An 18,172-nucleotide genomic window follows, 5' to 3' on the forward strand; every position below is an offset into this window, starting at 1 on the left:
AACAACAGTGGAAATAAAAAATGTGTCATATTCAGCGCATGACCATTCAAATGATTAGTATAGTTAGACGTTTTTTTAGTTCTATTAATGATATGTTATAATGCACACAGTACACTGTTTACGAAAATTAAGTGACCGACAGTGTGTGAATTGATAAACTACGAGATAAGGGTGGAAAAGATGAGTCTCTTCAATTTTTTTTTAAGTTAAACCGGCATATTTTCTTCAAGATGCACATATAAACCTATTACTTTAGGAGGACAGAAAAATGGATGAAACTTTTGTCTTGTCTACGAGTATCTTAATTTCAAGACTCAGAAGAAGTATTAAACATATGGTCATCCTTCTTATTATCATTGACAAAAAAGAGATATCAATAATTTTGGTCTCACAGACCCATGATAAGTCACTAATGTTAGAATTAGTTTTTGCTGACAGCGACAGTTCATGTAGCTATGTACGCAAGAAAACTTATATATAAAATGCCTGAAACCGCGCTGTGCCTCATAGGTAACGGCTGTCGCGCAAGACAGTCGTGCTCCAATTATTTATCAAAAACTTTAAAATATACAGTAACAAATAGATATTTATAACCTTGTAGGAAAGCGACATTATTAACTACAATCATGGGAATAAAGAAGAAAAAGGAGTAAGTACACTTTTAATGACAATAATTGCGAATATTCTTACTGAAATTTGTTACAGTTTTCAGCAGCTTCGTTTTTTTATTTACTAATAATTTATACTATTCAAAATCGTTTTTTTAAGGAACGTTTAAACAAATTTTAATATAACTAAATCATTTATTATCTGTAAATAAGTGATTTGCTTAGCGATTTGCATGCGAAATTTTGGTATGTAAATTCAATATACGGAGATAATTTTTTTAACAAAGCTGAAAGCGATTTTATATAATATAGCAAATAATATTTTACTTTTAAACTCATTATAAATACCGTAATGAAAATTTTGGCTGAAATAATTTTAGACTGGCCTTTGCATGTTTTCCCTCTTCTTTGCAACTACGAGTTAACCTACATTTTTTATTAATTCGCAATTGTTTTTACGAATAAGTGAAATTACAAAACCGGTTATAAAATAAATATATAAAAAATTTGAATAAAAAAATTTATATATTTTATAACGAAAAACTAAAGTATAAAGTTTTGTGTAGGAATTATTCTCGAATGTGAATCGAATGTTTTGTTTACTTTGGTTGATATTAGTTAAACAAAACTAACGTTTAGCTCAACGTAATAATACTTCCTAAGTGCTCTAACAATAGATAAGATTTTCAATACACCGCATGACAAGTAATTAATTTAATATGAGTATTGTTACTGATATATGCACGTAGTAAACACTTTAACAATAATATTACCAAAATTTTTGATAAATTACGAAAACTTAAAATACGAGTATAAAAAATTACATTCATGTATGTTACACTAATATCATGAAGATGAAAGATATTTTGTTTGTTTGTTTACATTGAATATATAAACTTCCGAAACTACTGAACCGATTTTAAAAATTCTTTCACTGTTGGGAAGTTACTCTAATCTCGGGTTAGAACTATGTCGTAGTTTAGTTTAACAGTGGTAGATTCCGCAACAATAATTTTAGTTGAGTACACGATTGTGCCGGGGTGACCAGCAAAATACCACAACCACATAGAAGACAGGTGTGAAGTGGAGGTAGTTTCGCGTTTCGTTTGATGAGAGACGTTTCGTGACGTTTCGTGCCGGTGGCCTAAATTAAGTCGACGTTCCTTCTCCACCCTTTTCGTATAAGGAAATGATGGTAAGGGGAAACGTATTTGGCGGAGACGCATAGGAAGAATATCATCTTACTGTGCGTCCCCTCTGCTATCGATTAAAGGTAGGCAAAGCATCTGCAATTGCAGATATCAATGGGCACCAGTCGCCTTGCTATCGATCTCAGGTGGCCGCTTGCTCATTAGCCACCTTATAATGTATAAAAACCTAGGCTATATTTATTACTAAGTTTGTTTAATTCCGCGCAGACGAAGTCGCAAGCAACTGCTAGTTACATTTAACCTTATCTGAATGAATATAATATTAATACAAAGTGGTAAAGTTTAATAGAGCTTTTTGAAATGCTGCAATTTAACAATTGCAAAAAATTAAATATAACAATCCTAACATATCAAAACGTGCACTCAAAAATACATAAGTAAAATCTATCTATCTATATATATAAAAGAAAGTCGTGTTAGTTACACTATTTATAACTCAAGAACGGCTGAATCGATTTGACTGAAAATTGGTAGGCAGGTAGCTTAGAACCAGGAAAAGGACATAGGACATTTTTTACCCCGTTTTCTATTTTTTATTCTAAAAGCTAGTAGTAGATAAAGTATTGATAATCTAAAAATATATGATCATTTCAGAAAAATCGCTCGTAAATCAAAAAATCGTCTCTTGTTTTCGTAAGATTCAGAAATGCGGAAGGTTATTGCTAGGTCAGTTATTTACCAATTTTATCATGGTCCATGAATCCTACCGTTCATTTAGTTTTAATTATTATGAATATAATATTAAAGTCTGTATCAATGATATCTATGTACTTTTATGGTTGTATAACGACTTGGCACAACATAGTTGACCTCCGCCAATCATATCAATTGCTTCCTTTCATTGGATACGAAAAGTTAATCAAGACCAAGTGCTTTGTACGAGCAAATGTTTGCCGCTAAATGATTTGCTTGTAATATATTATACAACCTGTTTATTTATTTGCTGGTTTGTGGGTACAACAAACAATAATAAAAGTCCCGTCTGTAACTTAAAGAGTTAGGCAGAGATCATGAACATTTTCAAGGTTCTGGCTCACCTCTTTCGTCTCTTCTATATCTACGAACGTCTGTCGGTTGCGCGTACTCCTAATACCGTCCTTGTACAAACTTTTACACCACCTGTGTTGTACCAACTATATTGTATAGTACTGTATTTACATCCATTACTTTTCTAGTCGCCAATAATTACTAGTTTTGTTAATAATAGTCCTCAAATCATACTAATATTATAAATGCGAATGTTTAGATGGATGTTTATTTGATGATATCTTCGGAACGGCTAAACGGATCTTGATGAAATTTGGCACAAATGTAGAATATAGTCCGGAAGAATACATAAGCCACTTATTAAGATTTTTTTTAAAGTTCCAAGCGGTTACAAATAGAAGGCAACAGAACATACAATTTAGAAATACCTGTACACAGTCCACTGGTTACTTGGAGACGAATCACTAGAAAAAAAAATATTATATTCAGTATAATATTTCAGTAATTTTCAGTATTCAATGATTTATATCTCAGTATTTTATTAGTTACTTCTATGAAAATATATTTTTGTGTATTTTATCAGTGCAAAGTCACGGTTGTGTTTTTATAAATATATGTAATAATATTTGATATTGTTTTCAGACCAACACCGGAACCGGAATACAAATTGTCCTACTTTCAAATAGTAAGTAATTTAATTTATTTGTACTTGTAATATAACCACTGTTAACACATTTGCATTTAGTTTTACTACATAATATGTCTACGGAAAGAAATCAAGAGATGAAATGTAGTTTATAAAGAAATGTCGCCTGCGAGTCAATCCACACATTAAAAACATAATTAGTAGCTTATGAGTTATTCTAGACATGACAATTCTAGACATCTAACATCTGTACCAAATTTTACCGAGATCTCTTTAGCCATCCTGGTGATATCTTCTAACAAACATCCATATATAAAAAAAACAATAAATAAAAAAAATCCAAATAGATTCCTAACTTGATAATCAATTAATGTTGTTAAAGGAAAAACGATCAAATTGATTACGTTGCATTTATTTTCTGAAACAAGTTAGTTAACGTATCGTCAAATGAGAAGTTAGGAACAATGAGTACTAAAACATAGCGTGCAAAAATTAATCTACTAATTACAAAACTTTAATGACAGAATTATTAAAACGACACAACGTTATTATATCAACACGCTATTCTTACTTTTAGTATCCACAGACGAAATACTTGTACAAAAAACACATCTCTGTTGTTTCAAGTCGAACAAGAGTAAGATAGATATCACAAGAAATATATAAAACAAAAACTTTCCTCTTTAGTTCCGATATGCAACTTGTACGGAGGCATTGGCGACTATCACTGGCATCCTGCTGGGTCTGCTGAGTGGAGGCGGTGTGTGCTACAACCTCGTACAGTTCGGGGAGCTTAGCACATCATTCGTCGAAAGGACAGCCAACCAAGACCAACTCTCCAGCTATCTACCATTGACAACATTGTTTGGTGGTGGGAGACGACTGTAAGGAAATTACTTTAAGTCGAGGTCGACAGGTCCAGTCGTGCTGTAGCTAATTCTAATGCTTGTTTTTATTGTATATATTTCTTAATCAGGTTTAACGCATCACATGAAGAGAATATGGAAGCTTTAGTAGAAGATGCGAAAGCGATGTGTATCGGAATGTTTGTCTCTATAGGCATCTCACTTATATTCTGCATCTTTTCTGTTGGACTTCTCAGTTGGAGTGCTTTAAGACAAGTAAGTACATGTAATTTGTCTCGTATATTTAAGATGACATATCTTAAGAAAGCCTCAGTTCTTCTCAAGTAAAAAAATTGTACAAGAAATATACCGCACATACAATACGAGCAGTCACAAAAAAAATTATTGCACACTCATTATCAATCAATGAATGAAGTGTTTATAAACAATGTAAGAGCACAAATTATAAGTACCCACATAATATGAATTAATCACAAACATAAGCTTTATTGTTATGGAATTTTTGCGCATGCGCAACTAAAGTGATTGCATAAATTAATGACCTTGCGGCGCATTGTCCCGATGTTCGCATCGATTTACAGGCAAACAAATAATTTATTCTTCATCAGGTCATTAGTCTTGCCCGTGCCTACGTTTTATTAACTTCACCTATTCAACACGCGTAGGTTAAATTAATAAACTTCAAACAAAATCGTCATAACAAATTGGGTACATCTAAGACGGTTAACGAGAACGTTGACGCAAGGTAAGAAAAGTTGAAACTTTTCTTTCTTTGTACTAAAAATACAAAGAGTGGTAAAGGAAGACTACTACTTACCTACTTTCTTAATAGTTATTTTACTGTCACTCAAGTTTAGGTTTATATTTAAGTTTTGAGGTAGTAATAGAAGATATTAATAAATATATGCATGTCGTATTCCACCAGATAACAAGAATACGAATGTTGTTCTTGGAGGCGGTACTACGACAAGACATGTCATGGTTCGACACTGACTCCGAATTCAACTTAGCCTCAAAGATGTCCGAGTGAGTTTTAAAGTTAAATTACTTTATTTATAGTTCAAGCATTGTTAAAACTTTGATAATATCAATTAACTAATTTCCTACTATTGACGTCAACATTATTATTACACTACTGGATATTGCCTTCCCTAATGCTCATCCTATGTTCTATTTAATTATAGTTTACATCGACCAGTTGTTGATTTTGAAACACAAATGACTTATAAGTATTTTCTTTATGTCAGAAATATGATGAAGCTCAAAGAAGGCATGGGCGAGAAACTCGGAGTTGTTGCTAATCTCGTGGGCACCGCCATATTGTGCCTTTGCCAATCGTTTCCAATGGGCTGGGAATTAACCCTGGCTTGCATCACTGTTGTGCCTTTCTCTATCACAGCTTCCATCATTTTATCAAACGTAAGTAATTGTTAGTTGACATTTTTTGTAGGTGGTGGTTGTAATTGGAGACATTGATTTAATTTTTCGAAACTTTAACTAGATAATGATGTTTTGGTATTCAAATGTTTTGAGTGCAAGAGACAAAATGACACATGTTGAATATTTCATATTTTTTGTTGGATATATGTAGTTAAATACAATGAATCTGTCTATATTAATTACTTATTTTATCCATAGTATCAAACGAAGTCATCAATTAGAGAGATGAACGCTTACAGTCAAGCTGGAAAACAAGCGGAAGAAGTCTTAAAATCTGTAAGGACTATTGTAGCATTTGGCGGAGAAACCAAGGAAGTTGAGAGGTAATTCGAATTGACATAAAATTTAAATATTTTTCATATATATTTAATGCGCCATGTTACTCTCACCAATATAGTTTTCATTTTCATCAGATAAGATGTGATTATATGGAGTGATTTGAAGTACTTTAAGTAATATCGTTTTCTAGAGATCTCAATATATAGGTTATAGGTCTTAATAAAAGTTGTGCAACCCATTTCATCCATATTTAAGATACCTAGTATGAAAATCATTAAGGGATTCACATGAGTAGAACATAACTGCCAGTCTCCTCATGTCCAGTAGTGGACTACTACTAAATTATATACTCGTAGTAGTATTAGTGATATTAGAAGTGGAAATAATGTTTCCAACTAATTTTAGTAAAGGTAAACAGAAGTTTTTGCACTCTACTAAAATGTGTGATGCAATTTTCTCGCTTAATCAACAAATTAAAATATCATGTAATCTTATAAAGATTTACTGGATTAATCATTTAATTTTACACAAATTTACGTAACATTGCCAGATACATGCGTATAATGTGTGATCGTATGTTTCAAATTGTGCAACGTAAGTGAATATTCAATAGCAATTTGACAAGATTAATTTCTATATGAATTTGTATAACAGATATTTTGATAATTGAGGTTAACATGAAATATTTTAACAATCATATCGACGCTGGAAAGCATAAACGCTGTAACCCTTGAAATCGCGAATATGTTTTTCACACGTTAATAATTTCAACCATAATCAAACGATAATGATTTTATTATAGGTTAGCACAAACTACACAACATTGCTAAATACCGCATGCTTGTAGGCGTATCAGCTCACGAGTTATGATTTTTTGGCTCTCCTGTAAAGTTCATACTTTCGGGGTTACAGCGTTTACGCTTTCCAGCGTCGATATACTTATAAACACTTTAGTGTTTCAGTATGAAGCGGATATTTATTCTGATTAAAATTAAGATCTAAGGCAGATTTTAATCACGCTGTTCATATACTGACTGTGTGACTATATAATCTTTATTATTCAAATAAATACCTTTACTGAAAACTCGATTACGTTATCATTTTAACTTCATTATCAAGAGAGTAATTGTCGTATATCTCGTAAATATTTGCAAATGATTAAGTAATATTTCCTCTTTATTACTTGTAGTAATCTAATACAGCTAATTCTGATCTAATTTCTTTTAAAATTGTGTAATTTATGTTTTCAAACAGTTTTGTTTTCTGGCCAAAAGTATTTATGGCCCTTATACTTGAAACCTCACACATCTTCGATCGATTGGTAGATGACATAGCGTGACATAGCATTCGATTCTTATTCTTCCTTAGGTATCGAAGCAAAGATTCTTGGGTTTTTTAAATGAGTAAAAAGGTCGTCGCGGCTGCTATATTTTGTAACTTTATAAAGAAAAATAATATTTTTAATTAACATTCTTTTTGTAATTTAGAATGCTGGTTTGTCTTCCTAGTTACTTAAAGTAACCTTTGATGTTTGATGATGTTTTTCTTTATTTATTCTGATATTATTTTTAAACTTTATTACAGATATCGACGTTTACTCGAGCCCGCCGAACGCTATGGGCGCAAGAGGGGATTATACACAGGTTTGGGAACTGGCTTCAATTGGGTACTTACCTATTCATTGAATGCGATAGGCCTCACATACGGCGCCCGACTTATCCTCATCGATTGGGAAAAACCTACTGACGATAGGAAGTATCTTGTCGGAGTTGTATTCAGTGTAAGTAAGGATTAAAGTAATTGAATTTTTACTCAAATAAATAAAGAAATGTGTTTCTTGACACGAGTAATAAAATCCAATAAACCTGAATCGAATGACACCAAAAAATGCCTGAAACAAAATCAAACATATTTTCATTAGTGAAATAACACGAATTTGTACAAGTGTTCTGATGTCTAACTCACGGTCAATATCTTTTGTTATTCATACTTTTGTTCGTAGATTCTATTCAGCGTATATATGGCTACTCAGTCCATAACGTTCTGTGTGCCTCACGCGGAAGTATTCGCTGCGGCCAGGGGAGCTGCGGCCAGCATCTTTAAGCTGCTAGACAGAGAGCCGACCATAGACAGCCTGGATAAGGGAGGTCTCATGCCACGACGAGTTTTAGGAGACATCAAATTTGATGACGTCCACTTCAGCTATCCATCTCGACCTAACGTTAAGGTTCCTTTCTTTTGTAGATAATCTTCATTCTCCGATCCTTCCTTGCTTTGCTTGCTGGTAGATCACACAAACTACACTCGAAACCGCTTACATTGTACTCAATATATTACCAAAAATAATGATTGCACAGAGGTTGAAAAAAAAAATTTTTATTTTTAACTTTTTTATTATTTGCATATTATGTACAAGACCCTCATCCCATTTATACTTGAGAAATATTGAGTGTTAATAATTCGATTAATTCATTACGGGTAAGATTAAGATAATTATTTGATTAAAGAATAATTAACCAAATAAATCTACTTATCAGGTTCTCCAAGGATTCTCCCTAAACATAAAAGCGGGTGAATGCGTCGCGCTTGTTGGCTCCTCGGGTTGCGGCAAGAGCACTATATTACAGCTATTGCAGAGACTGTACGACCCACTGCTGGGGACAGTCAAACTAGACGGAAAGAATGTTAAGAGTTTGAATCTGGGATGGCTCAGATCTAGTTTAGGTAATACAATAATAACAACATCACATCTTTCTCAAAATTGTATGCATGAGTGGAAATCGACTTGTTTATTTTCAACGAAATTTTTCACTCCTTTACAATTAAATCATATAGATCAGAAACCCATCATTCGTAAACGAATAACATGAAATGTTCCTAGTCCTACCGTTCTGCAGTGTAATCATTTTCTCTCTACAATCTTAAGATTTATAGAACAATCAGCACTCAGAGAAAAATTAGCCTAGTTGCAAAGTTGTCTACAAAATGATGCGTTCTTCTTTTTTTCTTCTTCTAATGTCACCTGGAGGTTGGCCGTCAGCTCAGCAAACTCATCCTTCGTGGTAGATCCCGTAAGCTGTGCCAAGCGAAAAGGTGATGTGTTATTGTTCTATATAATTCTTTATTTTTAGGTGTTGTCGGTCAGGAACCAGTGCTGTTCCGAGGGACAATATACGAAAATATTGCTATCGGTATTCCTGAAGCGACCAGGGAGGAGGTTCAAAGAGTTGCAGAGATGGCGTATGCTCATGAGTTCATTACTCATCTCCCTAATGTTAGTATCTTATTTTTTGCGATGTCTATTCACTTTTACCTTTGCGATACGCCATGACGTATATCATCTGTATAACTTCTTACTAACATTTACTTAATTGTAAATAATCTAATGTTTTAGGGTTACGACACAGTGATTGGTGAAAGAGGTGCTTCGCTATCTGGCGGACAGAAGCAGAGGATAGCGATAGCGAGGTCACTCCTTCGCGAGCCGGCCGTGCTACTACTGGACGAAGCGACGTCCGCCCTCGACCCGCATTCTGAGCGGCAAGTACAAGCAGCGCTGGACCGAGCAAGCGCCGGTCGAACTACTATCATGGTTTCACACAGGTATTACAAAATTCAAATATTACTGCGGCTCGTACTTAACTCAGAGCATATATGTATGTCTGCGGAGCTGGATGCGAAGTTCTGGTCCGGGTCCCTGAATCCCTTTTCCATAGTTGTGTTCTGCCTAGGCATCACAAGCGAAAAGTTTAAATAACACTATCAAATTAAATTTGTTTCTAATTTATTTTTTTATTAAATCCTTCATAGGTTATCAACGATTGTAAACGCTGACCGCATCATATGCATGGATCAGGGAGCTATCGTTGAACAGGGGACACACGAAGAACTTATGAAAGTGAAAGGTAATTAAGATCAGCCCTGCTTCTGATAGATAATAATAAAAAATCATTAACTAAATAAAGAAAGTGCAATTATAAAAATTGTAGCTGTAAAGTTTGTGTAGCATCATAAATAACTTTGAACAATCAAGTACGTGTAGAAAACTATCGTATAATTTATTTTGTACACATCAGGTTTCTATCACAAATTGGTAACGACTGGGAACGAGAACAAAGAACCAGACGTTATAGAGATTTTGCCTGAAGAAAGCGACGGCGTCGTGGAAAATGGAGATGCAGCTTTGGTGCCGAGAGTTGATGTGAAACGTAGATCTACACGACGATTGCACAGACATCATTCGATTAAACGAGGTATTTTTGTTTTGTTCTTTATATATAAAACCTAACTATTTTAGTTGACTTTATGAATCTCTATTTATTATTATCACTCGCAAATTCAATCGACACGAAATTAACATTTACTTAAATACGTTGTTAACCCAAAATAAAACATGAACACACAAGAAATTTGTAAATAATTAACCTTATTGCGTACTTCAAGGTATGAGACAAAGGAAAGTCAAAATGACATAATATTTTAGATTTTTTTATCATTTTAACTGGATGTTAGTTACTAGTTACTTTTTTATAAAGTTTAAGTAATTTTTATTAAGTTTATAAACTTTTATTTTACCATCTCAGTTATCTACAGATGTTGTGCAGATCTATCTCATTTCGTTTTTTATCCGGTTTTTTATCTAAATATAGTAATAAAACTAAAAAAAACAAAATTATCAAAACATTATCGTGAAAATTGAATCGTTACTTTAATTTATAACTTTAACAGAATCTCATGACTGGATGACACCACGTGGTTCAATAAGTTCTGTCATATCGACTGGCCTACAGAACATCGTGTTCAACAGTGAATACGAATCTGAAGATGAGGCGGATAATGACGATGAAGTAAGTTCCCAAAGCTAACATCGTATATCAAGTATGTGAACAGTTAGTATACAGTAATGCTTCTTATGATATTGTCTCTTCTGTCATAACATTTTCAAATAATTATCATATTCAGACCTCGTTAAGTATCGTAGTGTTGACGTCTTCAGCATATTAGTCGACTTGAGAGAAAATTAAACAGGAATTTTTACAATTCTAAAACATAATTTCAGGAAATCAAACCCGTCAGTGACTGGACACTTCTGAAGCTCAACGGAAAAGAATGGCCGTACATTGTGGTGGGCTCAATCGCTGCGTTTGTTCAAGGCGCTTGCTTCCCAATATTTGCCCTCTTGTTCGGTTACACTGGTGGTGTGAGTACACTAAAATTAATCCACATAAAAATATTAATTAGCTTAGATAATACAAAAATTATGGATAAACCGATACCAAAAAGTATTCTTTTTAGGTATACGTACCCACGGGAGTATAATTATAAGGACAAAACATATATTATGGTTTCAATTTTTAGACATAAATGTGGATCACAAAGGCGTTGCCGTATGAATGTAGAAGAAGCAATAGAGATACGTCGGAATCGCTCCAAATGGAAATTTGAATGAATTGCTGAAGTTAATCTTTTGATTTCAGATATTCGTTCTAAAAGATCACAGTGAGATTATTTACCTGGCAGACTTCTATTCGGGTATGTTTGTGGTAGTGGCGGCCGTAGCTGGGGTTTCAATGTTCCTTCAGAGTGCGACGTTCACTCATGCTGGATTGAAGATGACAACGAGATTGAGATATCAATACTTTTCTGCTATACTGAGACAGGTGAGTTATTTGTTTTAACGCAAAATTTTCAACAATTACAATATAAACAATATTAAAAAAGTTTTTCAAAGGAGAAACAGATTAGAAACATTTGATGCGTTCTAATGGGACACCTCAAATACTCACCGGATCATACAAATCAATTGCTATTTTTAATACTTAACTACAACAAAGAATAACTCAACTAATACTTATTTAAGTAACGCAGTGGCTTTTATTTTAGGAAATTGGCTTTTTTGATAAAGAGAAGAACACAGTCGGAGCGATGTGCGCGAGGCTGAGTGGCGACGCGGCTGAGGTACAAGGAGCTACTGGGCTGAGGATAGGCCTCATTCTACAAGGCACCAGCTCCGTCGTTGTCGGATTTATAATGGCAATCTGTTACAACTGGAAGTTGACTCTAGTTGGAACCGCGTTCTTACCCCTTGTAAGTATTCTAAGATTTTTTTTTGACATAACACCATCATTATAGTTTAAAAACTCTTACGTTCTTGTATTTGAAGCAATTTCTATTTCTCCGTAGACTGTGCTAGATTTAATGGTACGATGATGTCTTCTTTCTGCTAATTTCTATTAATTGAGTATAGCTTATTAACATTTTCTATTACAATAGATGGTGGGAAGCATCTGGCTAGAAGGAATTGTATCGCAGAAATCACAAACGGACGAGCGAGCGGCGATGGAGTCTGCAACCGCAATAGCAACTGAAGCAGTTGTTAGTATAAAAACGGTCCAGAGCTTGGGTTAGTTAATTTTTAATGATACATCTTAAAAAAATGACGTGTCTATCTGTATATGTTGCCAATAAAATTGTATTTGCAATATCGAAAGTAAAAATTATATTTCGTACACTCTGTCTGTTTCTATGTCTGTGCACAAGGCCACTTTTGTTCCTAATAACCTCTGGAACGGCTGGATCATTTTGACGGAACTTTGGCCGGAAGATAGCTGATGCACAGGGGCACATAATAGGATACTTTTTCTTTAAATTCTGCACTGGCGAAGTCGCTATAGACCTCTAGTAATAAATAATAGTTATAATAAATTTATAAAATCTGTGCATTTTGTTTTAGGAGTGGAAAAAACATTTTTGAAGAAATTCGAAGAGGGGTTGATGGAAGCGGGTGCTGCTATGACCAAGAAGACCAGATGGCGTGGGCTGGTACTCGGTCTTGGTGTGTACGTGCCTTTCATGTCGTATTGCAGTGCGACAGTGTATGGCGCAGTACTCGTCGCATACGAGGGACTAGAGTACAAAATTGTACTGCTGTAAGTTTATTTATTACATTACGTGTAAGTTCCAAATCGATCTCTAATATCCTCACCTCTCGTGTTACTTTTACACGGGCCTTACTATATATAGTGCTACCAATAATAGGTAAGCTAAAGCATTAAAATAATACATACAAATGAAACTCGATCAAAGATTTTATTTAACAGGGTAAATGAAGCTCTGATGTACGGGGCTTACATGTTAGGACAATCTCTAGTATATGCTCCTAGCTTCAATTCGGCCAAAGCTTGCGGTGCAAGAATATTATCAGTAATTTATAGACAACCTAAAGTGAGATCAGAGGATGGTTTGAAGGATAGGCGAGATTGGGTAAGAATAACTTCTTATTATTTTTTTTAATTATGTATAAACTTACATCACGATGATATGCTGCGCCATATTTTGACTGGATATACAGAACAAAACGAAAAAAAAAAAAAGGAAACCGAATTTAATTAAAAAACAAACGCCCGAAAGTAAGAAAGTTCCCTTCTTACTTGTAATAACAATTTAATTCAATTATTTTTCAGACTGCAACTGGTAACTTTAGCATCAAAGACGTAGAGTTTAGCTATCCGACTAGACCCCACCAGCAAATCCTTAAGGGCATTGACCTTAAGGTCGAAGCTGGAAAAACTGTTGCATTAGTTGGATCATCTGGGTGCGGCAAATCTACCATTTTACAATTGATGCAACGTTTCTATGATCCTGATTCTGGTAATATTGTAAGTAGAAACGTTAAACATTTAATTTTATTATTAAATTATATTATACTAAGTTTCACCCGCAACTCCGTCCGCGCGGAATTAAAAAAAAACTTAATTAGTAGCCTATCTGTTCTTTCAAACTATATTCTACATCTGTGCCAAATTTCCTTAAGATCCATTGAGTCGTCCCTAATAAACCTTCAAACAAACATCCATTCATCTTAATATTAGCATTTATAATATTAGTAAGATGGCATAGATACAACACCCATCAAATTAACTTTCTAGAAAATTATATTCGGTATCAGAATTCTTATTTGTCGATTATTTTTATAAAATGAATTATTGAAACTTTTTATAACATATTGCAGTTCATATAAACGATAAGGGAAAATTTGATTTTGTCAATTGTGACAACAAAGTTTCATTCTTAATTATTTCACGTTTTATAGTTTTACGTACGTTACTAATAAAAAATGGGTCAAGTTATGGGCACGATGAAGACGTGGCATCTCGACCTAAAGCAAGACGATAAACCAACGTTCGATTCCAGCTCCGGTTTTAAATACAGGCGAGCTAAACGCGTTATGATAGCTAAAGAGGAGCATTTGGTTTCAGCTCGTATTCCGCCAAAGTATCGTGATTATTGTGCTCATTGCCTTCTGAATTATCAAGTCTGTAGATATAAAAACTTTCCTTTTGTTCATTTATGTCATCACGAGAGACATGCTTATTTAAGCTGTGAACATGACGACTATATCGTGAGGATGATGGAATTTGAAAGAGAACGCAGGTTGAGGGAAAGAGAAATAAGAATACAAAAAGAAGATGCGGAAGCTACACGAAGAAGTGGTCCTCGATGCCCTGATTAATGTTTACGATTTACATTGCTATTCGCACTATTCAGTCTCAACTAGTCACTTCAGTATGCTATTCAGTCTAAATTCGCTATAGAATAACGCATTCAGAAAAGTAAATCACATCAACTCTTTCTGCAGATGAGTTTTCTATATCAGACTTTGGTGTTCAAAAGCTCGTTCAATTTATTTAAGTATAATTTAATGCTATTTATTAAATTTGAACGGAGAATAATAACATTAAGAATTTTAAATTTGTTTTAATTTGCTGTAGTTAATTTTTAAATTTAAAACATTGTTTGTTTTTTTGAACTGTTAGCCCCCTCATGTAGAGCAGAAAAGGGCTAAAGAAGGGGCAGAATCGGAAATGATATTAGCCTCTAAGCATCTCATTTAACAAACCACAGAGGCACCTACCTTCTTGCTTGCCTTCGAAGTTTTAGTCCTTCCCTGGCCAAACCGACTTATTCAAGCAAATGAATAATCAATAATTATATAAATATATGTCTATATTTATGAATAAGAAAAACCAGAATCTACATTTAATGTAAAGTTATGGTATTTGGGTTGACTGGTACGTCTATAATTCAAAAATATTTTACGATGCAATTAAGTTTGATTTTTTTTTTGTTTCTAGGAATTGGATAACCGTGATATCCGTATGTCCCTAACACTACCGCGTCTTCGACGACAGTTGGGCGTGGTGCAACAAGAACCGGTTTTGTTTGATCGTACCTTGGCGGAGAATATCGCTTACGGTGACAATAATCGTAAAGTTTCAATGCAAGAAATTATAAGCGCTGCTAAAGCAGCTAACATACACAGCTTCATCGTTTCTCTACCTAAGGTAAGAACTTTTTTTTTAAATGTATCTCATATTATGATAACATTTGGTAGTTAATAGATCTCATAGCAACATATTATTAGGGAAAGTTTATTAATTTTGTTACGATAAGTCTTCACTTTCGTAGTACTTTTATCATATTTACATCCCTTCATTCTCTTTCAGCAAAACCGAGATAACAATATTTTGATACATAATGTGCTACAACAATTATAATATTTTATTTAATGTTTTGCAGGGCTATGATACAAACCTTGGCTCTAGCGGCGCCCAGCTGTCCGGGGGACAGAAGCAACGAGTGTGTATCGCGAGGGCCCTGATACGATCCCCTCGACTCCTATTGCTGGACGAGGCAACTTCAGCGCTAGATGCTAACAGCGAGAAGGTGAATATTTGATTCTATCCTATTGGTGCCTTTGACATGAGCGTCGCTGTTTTTTCAAACAAACAAACGACTGCTACAACACGAACCCAAACAAAATGTTTACAGTCACAAAATTCAAGTCTATTCCTATTCTGACTGAGCAACGTTTATTGATGCATTTAGTCATGTAATATAAAATCTTTATTTTTACAAATATTTCATTTTTTTTCAGGCTGTGTCTGAAGCATTGGAAAAAGCTGCCAAAGGACGTACGTGTATAACGATCGCACATCGTCTTTCGACTATTAAGGATTCGGACCTCATCTGCGTTTTAGATAAAGGTAAGCATGATGGGATAACAGTTATATGTATGAATTTGGTTCAGATTTTTAAATTCTACATACTATAGAGTCCATATCATCTAACCCATAATGTACTTTTATAACCCTTTAATTAAGCGAAAACATCCAGCTTATATAAGGCTACTTTTTTATAATCTAATTATAATTTACAATGAGTTTCCTCTACCGCTCCATTTCCTCACCCTCTATCGTTCTACCTCTATACCTGCACAAAAGTTTATATCACTGTATCGCTTTGGAAAAAAATAACCGAGAAAACAATATTCCTATTAAAGGTACTTCAGCAGTGAAAACCAATAGTTAAAAGTGTTAAAATTGTTCTATCATTTTTATAGGTAAAATCATCGAGCGCGGAACTCACACGGAACTACTAAATCTGAAAGGATACTACTGGCGCATGTCTAAAGGTCAACAAATGACATGAACAATTATTTTAAATGGCCAAGAATGCAAATGAAACTCCAATATTCGAATACAATTTATTCATTTAATTAAGAAACATATGTGCCATTTAATTGTCGAATTAATTTTATATAAATCGAAACAAACATAAAATTGTATTTTTTATTTACAGTATTTTGATTCAAATGCATATTACAGATGAAATACGTGTTGATTATCTGAAATTTCAAAAATCTTTTGCCTTTACCCTGTATTCAAAGAGAAAAATATCGAAACATCAATTTTTAATAATGACACATAACTTAAATTACTTTAATATGTTCTTATCTTACATTATCAATGTTGGATAACCACCACACTGATAGTCTTTCGAGCGATCACTAAAGCCACTTAGTGTAGAATTAGTGTGAGGAATCAATGCTAAGGGGTTGAAGAGGCCAGACTCAGGAATGTAGATAGTAATTCTATGATTTTTAACCACCGCAAATAGACGAATAAAACTTTTACAAGTAAAAATTTATATCAGTCTTAATATATTAAAATTTGCCTTAGTTCCATAAGTGATGTACAAATAGTTTATTTTTAATTAACGAGTTTTCACTGCCGAAAAATTTGTACAATATATTGACATCGCGCTCATACGCTTTGAAAAAAAAAATAGTACAAAATATTTTTATACAAGTGTTTTTTTCAATGAAAACAGTAAGAAATACTAACACATGCTTTGACATTAACACATGCATTTACGAATACCTCAAGAAGACTTTAGCATAGCTTAAATTTTACTTTAGTTCGTGATAAAATATTCACGATAAATTAATATATTTTTATGAACAGAACACTACCTTTAATATAATAATACAAATGGTTACATTATCACCCAGATTATAATAAAATTGTTTTATAATTAAAACGAATGAAATAATGTGAGAGGTCACAAAAATTACTATATACAAAAACAAATTTATACTATACAACATTGCGTATGTGCGTAAAACAATGTACAATTTTAATAATGTCTATATAACCGTGAGTTTCTACTGTGGAACAATCTATGCAAAAAGAAGCTGCGAAATCTGAAGTAACATAAGCTTTGCTGTGGGTTTCCACTGAATTGACATTGAAATTGGGTGATGACAATGTGTCCATACAAATGTCACTACAGTCCAAACCCACGGTAATAGATCGACTTACCGTGGGTTTTCGAAACCAAAATCTCCGTTTAAAACATATTGTTGACTCTATTTTGTCAAAAGAGACAGGGATAAGGATATTTTTTATACAGAGATTATTATGTCAGAAACCCACGGTAACTTTTGTATTTTGTTACACAACGATATCATGTATGCGTTATATGATTCTTTATTTCTACATTGTCTTTAAAAATAACCTCGAGACCTCGGCCCCAATATCTACGAATCTATGATTAGTTATTCGTTAAACAACTACATTTCATATGTCTACATACTCGACACTACATTACATTTGTGTAATTATTATATACTAGCTTTTACCGCGACTTCGTCCGCGCGGAATAAAAAAATGCTCACAAGATAAAAAAGTTCCTATGTCCGTCTCCTAGTTCTAAGCTACTTCCCCATCAATTTTCAGATAAATTAGTTCGACCGATTTTGAGTTATAAATAGTGTAAGTAACACGACTTTCT

At 33.7% G+C, this 18,172-nt stretch overlaps 1 protein-coding gene and 1 long non-coding RNA gene across 2 annotated transcripts; one reads left to right on the forward strand and one right to left on the reverse strand.

The window, feature by feature from the left end:
- The first annotated feature begins 516 nt into the window (after positions 1–516).
- LOC106719989 (multidrug resistance protein homolog 49) lies at positions 517–16,528 on the forward strand. Its single transcript, XM_014514489.2, has 26 exons — positions 517–649; positions 3,449–3,491; positions 4,140–4,336; positions 4,429–4,573; positions 5,244–5,344; positions 5,566–5,737; positions 5,957–6,081; positions 7,622–7,817; positions 8,040–8,264; positions 8,575–8,761; positions 9,169–9,311; positions 9,432–9,640; positions 9,848–9,942; positions 10,114–10,290; positions 10,766–10,884; positions 11,097–11,237; positions 11,515–11,697; positions 11,921–12,124; positions 12,311–12,440; positions 12,771–12,966; positions 13,138–13,300; positions 13,501–13,695; positions 15,172–15,381; positions 15,617–15,763; positions 15,975–16,083; positions 16,440–16,528. Exons 1-26 carry the CDS (start codon positions 627–629, stop codon positions 16,526–16,528), a joined length of 3,924 nt encoding a protein of 1,307 aa, XP_014369975.2. The 5' UTR covers positions 517–626.
- On the reverse strand, positions 11,166–12,301 carry LOC106719991. The gene is made up of 3 exons (XR_001357439.2): positions 12,185–12,301; positions 11,551–11,638; positions 11,166–11,246 (listed from the first exon to the last, which is right to left on the reverse strand). It is a non-coding gene; the product is annotated as an uncharacterized LOC106719991 (long non-coding RNA).
- Positions 16,529–18,172: the final 1,644 nt, after the last annotated feature.

Source organism: Papilio machaon, chromosome Z (genome assembly GCF_912999745.1).
Source record: "Papilio machaon chromosome Z, ilPapMach1.1, whole genome shotgun sequence".
Taxonomy (NCBI): Eukaryota; Metazoa; Arthropoda; class Insecta; order Lepidoptera; family Papilionidae; genus Papilio; species Papilio machaon.

Coding starts and splice junctions, on each gene's coding strand:
- LOC106719989 (XM_014514489.2), top strand. CDS start 627: ATGGGAATAAAGAAGAAAAAGGA. Junction 6,082..7,621: donor GAAACCAAGGAAGTTGAGAG/GTAATTCGAATT, acceptor ACTTTATTACAG/ATATCGACGTTTACTCGAGC. Junction 10,885..11,096: donor AGGCGGATAATGACGATGAA/GTAAGTTCCCAA, acceptor ACATAATTTCAG/GAAATCAAACCCGTCAGTGA.